The sequence below is a fragment of the Camellia sinensis genome, chromosome 5 (genome assembly GCF_055761805.1).
Source record: "Camellia sinensis isolate YWXY chromosome 5, ASM5576180v1, whole genome shotgun sequence".
NCBI classification, from domain to species: Eukaryota; Viridiplantae; Streptophyta; class Magnoliopsida; order Ericales; family Theaceae; genus Camellia; species Camellia sinensis.
In genome coordinates, this window is record NC_138965.1 from 218,667,488 (window position 1) to 218,672,311 (window position 4,824).

Here is a 4,824-nt window from a genome sequence, read left to right on the forward strand (position 1 = left end):
TTATGGATTTATGATTCATCTAAAGCAGACTAAACATAAAGTGACAAAACACAAAGAAAGAAAAGAATGACAGCAAGAGAGTAGATAATCTGGTAACACACTACTCAATGTCCAAAACCAAAGATTCTTTATTACATCTAGTGGAGCAATAATATGCATCATCAAAGCACATATTATATCAACGAGCCTGAATAGGAGGACATAAATTTTTCCAAATAACAAGTGCCAGGAAACATTTTAGTAGATGTGAGAGAAGGAAGATACTATAAAAGAGAGGAACATACTCTGAAGACAAAAAATATAAAAGCAAAAAAGAATATGAAAAAATATAAATTAAATTTTTGCTTAATTTACCTTACTACTTCATTTACAGATTTCTGTGTTCCACATATTATAGTGGTTGAATCATAATTTATATACATAATAAACAAAAAAGAAACATAATTTTTTTTTTTAATAAAATAAGGGAGAAGATGAAGAAGACTGAATTGAAAAGTTGAGAGATATATACAGATCATCAGGGCTGCAATGCATCTCATCATTATTGAAGCAATCAGCTAGCCATCCCTCAGATGACTGATCCAGGCCCTCATGACCAGTTGCAGATGTTTCCTCTATTAAGCACATTATAACAAGCAAGACAAAAAAAAACATGTATAAATGTTAAGAACCTATTCATCTCAGAACAGAACTTTACAGGACAAACCTTCAAAACCAGACACCCAATGCGACATATCAGATAAAGCCTCTTCAAGCGAATCTTCTCTCTCCTAATCAAAGAACCAAAAAAGAGTGATCCAATGGTTTTGTGAAACTTGATTCAATCACACAAATTAATAGTAAAACGTAATTTCAACTGAAACTTTGATTATAAATGCAAGTGTTTGAAACTTCCTTAATGAAGTGAGCAAGAACAAATTAATTAGGTGAAACCCAAATCTAAACTAGTTCAGAAGTTGCATTGACCAATAATGATCATTGACCAATAATGATCCCCTGACAAAATGTTGATATCATAAAATAATTTATCTTGATATGTGGTGGATGATAAATTTGTTTCCCTTCCAAAAGATAGAAGTCATATAATTGTCAATATACAACAGAACAGGTATCTCAACAATTATCTTTTGTGTGAAACCAAAATAAGACCACTATGTAGAATTTTTCCCCAAGAACAGCAAAAGATGTATCATGTAACATTTTCCACGAGGAAATAGGCTTGCACAAACCTTCGATTTTAAGAAGACAGATGATATCTCCTCATTGCAAAGAGGGGAACCCAAAATCTCATTGTCAAACTGCAGCATTCGACGTCTCTTTACTTGTGAAGACATCTCCGTGCATTGCTGTAATTCCTTGTCCATGTTTACTGCAATTCATTTTTTTCCAGATAAAAAACAGTGTCCTTCAAATCGAACAAGCATTAAAAGCTAGCAAATGTCGAAACATTTTAGTAAAGTATAAAACTACCATTGTCAGCAACATGGTAAGCCAAATCCCCACAGGCCTTAACAGGTGTTGTTTCGTCAAACATGTAGGACAGATCTTCTTCATTCTGGCTTACTCCATCCCAAAGGCATGGAGATATGTCTGCTCACAACAATAAACCCGTTCCACATCAAAACTTTACCCAAATATCTTGACTTAACATTAAAGCGAAAAGCAAAGCAAGGCTCACCCAGATTGGTTTCCTTCTGGAGACAATAACCCTCACCATGCCAGTCCCACATTTCGCTGCTTCCATTTTGGAAGTAGTTAAAGTGTTAAATCTAAACGTCAGTTATAATTTAATTTCCAAGGGAACAAAAAATTGAAGTTTAATAAAAAATGAATGCGGAAGAAATTTAAGGAATGCGCTAAATCCATGACATAAACTATAGTATTGCTGCATTATAGTAACATCCAACATAGTTTACAAGGGGTTACAAGAAATAGTGGGGCATTACATCTGGTCAGTATAAAAGATTAGAAGAAGGAATAGTTCTGATGGGTACCTCCACAAACATCTAATGCAGGTCAAAGGCATTTGCATAGTAATTGAGAGAGAGAGAGAGAGAGAGAGAGAGAGAGAGAGAGACTTATGAATTAAGAGGAATAGGATCACAATCTATGTTTAGACAAATTTTCAACTCTGTGATAAAAAATAATACAAGGAAATCAAACATAAAATTAATAATAAATAAATAAAAGACCCAGTAATCAGAATCCACAGCCTCGTACTAATTTTCCCCTTCTAACTGCTGTAGAGTAAAAGAAACCCAGAAGCCAGGGGATGAAATCAATTGAACCCATCTCACAAATACAGCATTTCAATCAAAAGAAATTGACGAATACACAAAAGAATAACCAACAACGGAATCAACATTTTAGGAACTAAACCCATAAAATCAACACAGATCACAACCAACGCATTTCCAGAACAATCTATACATGTGTGCACATGTGTATGGTGAGCACATGTGTATGGTGAGCGAAGAAAAATGCTACAAAGAGAATAGGGTTTTTAAGCAAAAATGACTGGACTAGTGTTTTGAATAATTTCTAGAATTACTGCAGTTTATAGAGGCAAGCTATTTTCAGGACATAATCATGCAAAAGTAATACATCCCAAACCACTGTAATTTTCTTTCTAATAGGAAAAACAAGCCACCAAAAGAACAATTGTTACAAACATAAACAGATTTCAATAAACAAATAAAAAATTACAGTCTCATATCAGTTACATGAGTACCCACACATCAGATTTCACACACTCAAGCCAAATTTCAAGTAAATACACATCAGATTTCAACCGATTCAATTCATATTTTCCTAATTTTATAAACCAACCTAGTGAGTTCACAATGGTGAAAGGGGCAGTTTCGACGAAGGGGATTTCAGTCTAGGGTTTCATAGAATGGAGATGGAGGGAGAGAAACAAGTTGCAGCGACAGAGAGAGAGAGAGAGAGAGAGAGACATACCTTGAGGTTCAAGGGCAAAGAAAGCTCCGAAGTCGTGTCTGAAGAAAGCTCTGAAGTCGTGTCTGAAGAAGGCGAAGAGGAGCTTCGGAGTCGTCTCTGAAGAGAGCTCCGAAGTCGTGTCTGAAGAGGGCGAATAGGAGCTTCGAATTGGTCTGAAGAATAACAGTTTTGGGAAAACAAAGTGAAGAGGGTTTGTGGAACATACAACAATCCGTGAACAAAATTGTAACCGGTTGAGCGGGTATTCAATATTTTCAATCAAATTATTTGATGGTTGAGATTAATTTATAAATATCTAATGATTTAAAATAAATGTGTACATGATGTGCACTATTTAATAAGGTGCACATCTTAACAGCTCCCTTAATTTTAAGGTGAGTTATATTATATCTTGAGTCGCCATAATATATTTTACGTATGTTTTTAGCTACCAGAATTCATTTTATATAAGTTATATTTATAAATTATTATAGATTATATTAATATTTTAATTACGTAGATTAATTTCTGAACTCTATTGGTTAAAATGAAAACCATGGATATATTTGTCTAAATTTTATAGAATATTTGACTATGACCTTATAAACAATTATGTTTTGCTAGTGCCACCACGGGAGTCCCATGCCTTGGGGACTTAAATAACCATTGGCCTCTGTTTGGTCATTTTGTGGTCCTCTATTGTCATGGATCTATTGACCTCTGTTCTGTGTGGAGCAAAGTGTTGTGCGAAGATAAGTGCTACACTATTGTAGGACCCACCTTTATAATCCATACGAGCCACCTCTTGAGTCCGTACCTCTGTATTGTCATGAATCCATTGACCTCTGTTCTGACTGTCACCCCTGTGACCTCTGTTCTGTTTTGTTCGGTATCGTGGTTATAGTTATTTATTTACATAATCTCAGTTTTATTACTTAAATGATTATTTGTTCAAACTAAGTTATCTTAAATATTTTAGTTACATAACTCTCCATGGTTATTTTGTGTCCTTTATACTCTTGACATAATATTTCTCACTCTACCATGTGCTTATAGTTGTTTACCAATTTGCAGGAAACAATGCAATTCATAATGTAACGCCTTCAAAATAATACATATAAACCCAACATTCATGATATACATAGACATGAGAATAAAACATATTTCCATTCATCAGAGTATTCTTACAAAAAGTAATACATGTTGACAACAAAAGTAAATGCCTTGTAGGCTTATAACTTTCCAAGTCAACACTTGGTTACAACAAAAAAAGAGTTCTAACTCTCTACACGAATAAGCCCGTGGCTTGAATTTACATGTATCACCAGAATATTAAAATAACCAAAAGAGTCTTCAACTCCCAAAACCATCCAAGCTAAGGCCTTGGGGGCGGCATAACACTTGAACCTGAAAATGATGTCCTATATAGGGTGAGCCAACGCCCAGTAGAAATATGCTAAACATAATATGAGCAATAACTAAAACATTGGCATTTGATAAATGTTTAACTCATATAAACAAATATACATCTCCTTCCATTTCATTGCCCAAACCAATTCATAGATATGGTTCCTTATTCATCCAGACAGTTCAAATGAGACTACAGCTCACATCAACAATACTTCGGTTATGATCAATTAACATGAGACTACAACTCACATAATTAACACTTCAAGTTCAAATGAGACTACATCTCATATTATCATCATTTCAATACTTCAATTTATCTACGTTATACAAACGCAATTAGGATTTCGGGACTTTCATCCTGGACACTCCGGCCAACTTAGTTCTCACTGGAGTCCATCCCCTATCTCCTCCCAAATCCGATTTAGGAGTGCATCCCCTATCTCCTCCCAAACCGTGGAGTACATCCCCTATCTC

General features: G+C 34.7%; 1 protein-coding gene across 1 annotated transcript; it reads right to left on the reverse strand.

Annotated features, from left to right (window-relative positions):
• Nucleotides 1-372: 372 nt before the first annotated feature.
• Nucleotides 373-2,563, reverse strand: LOC114308221 (protein XRI1-like). Its single transcript, XM_082871491.1, has 5 exons — nt 1,679-2,563; nt 1,471-1,590; nt 1,230-1,369; nt 707-770; nt 373-614 (listed from the first exon to the last, which is right to left on the reverse strand). Exons 1-5 carry the CDS (start codon nt 1,728-1,730, stop codon nt 454-456), a joined length of 537 nt encoding a protein of 178 aa, XP_082727617.1. The 5' UTR covers nt 1,731-2,563; the 3' UTR covers nt 373-453.
• Between the last annotated feature and the right edge of the window lie 2,261 nt (nt 2,564-4,824).

What these genes read in the sequence shown, in the direction of transcription:
- LOC114308221 (XM_082871491.1), bottom strand. Translation starts at nt 1,730, where the DNA reads ATGTGGGACTGGCATGGTGAGGGTTATTGTCTCCAGAAGGAAACCAAT. An exon ending in TTACCATGTTGCTGACAATG is followed by an intron (nt 1,370 to 1,470) that starts GTAGTTTTATAC and finishes AATGAATTGCAG; the next exon opens with TAAACATGGACAAGGAATTA. An exon ending in CTGTCTTCTTAAAATCGAAG is followed by an intron (nt 771 to 1,229) that starts GTTTGTGCAAGC and finishes TTCTTTGATTAG; the next exon opens with GAGAGAGAAGATTCGCTTGA.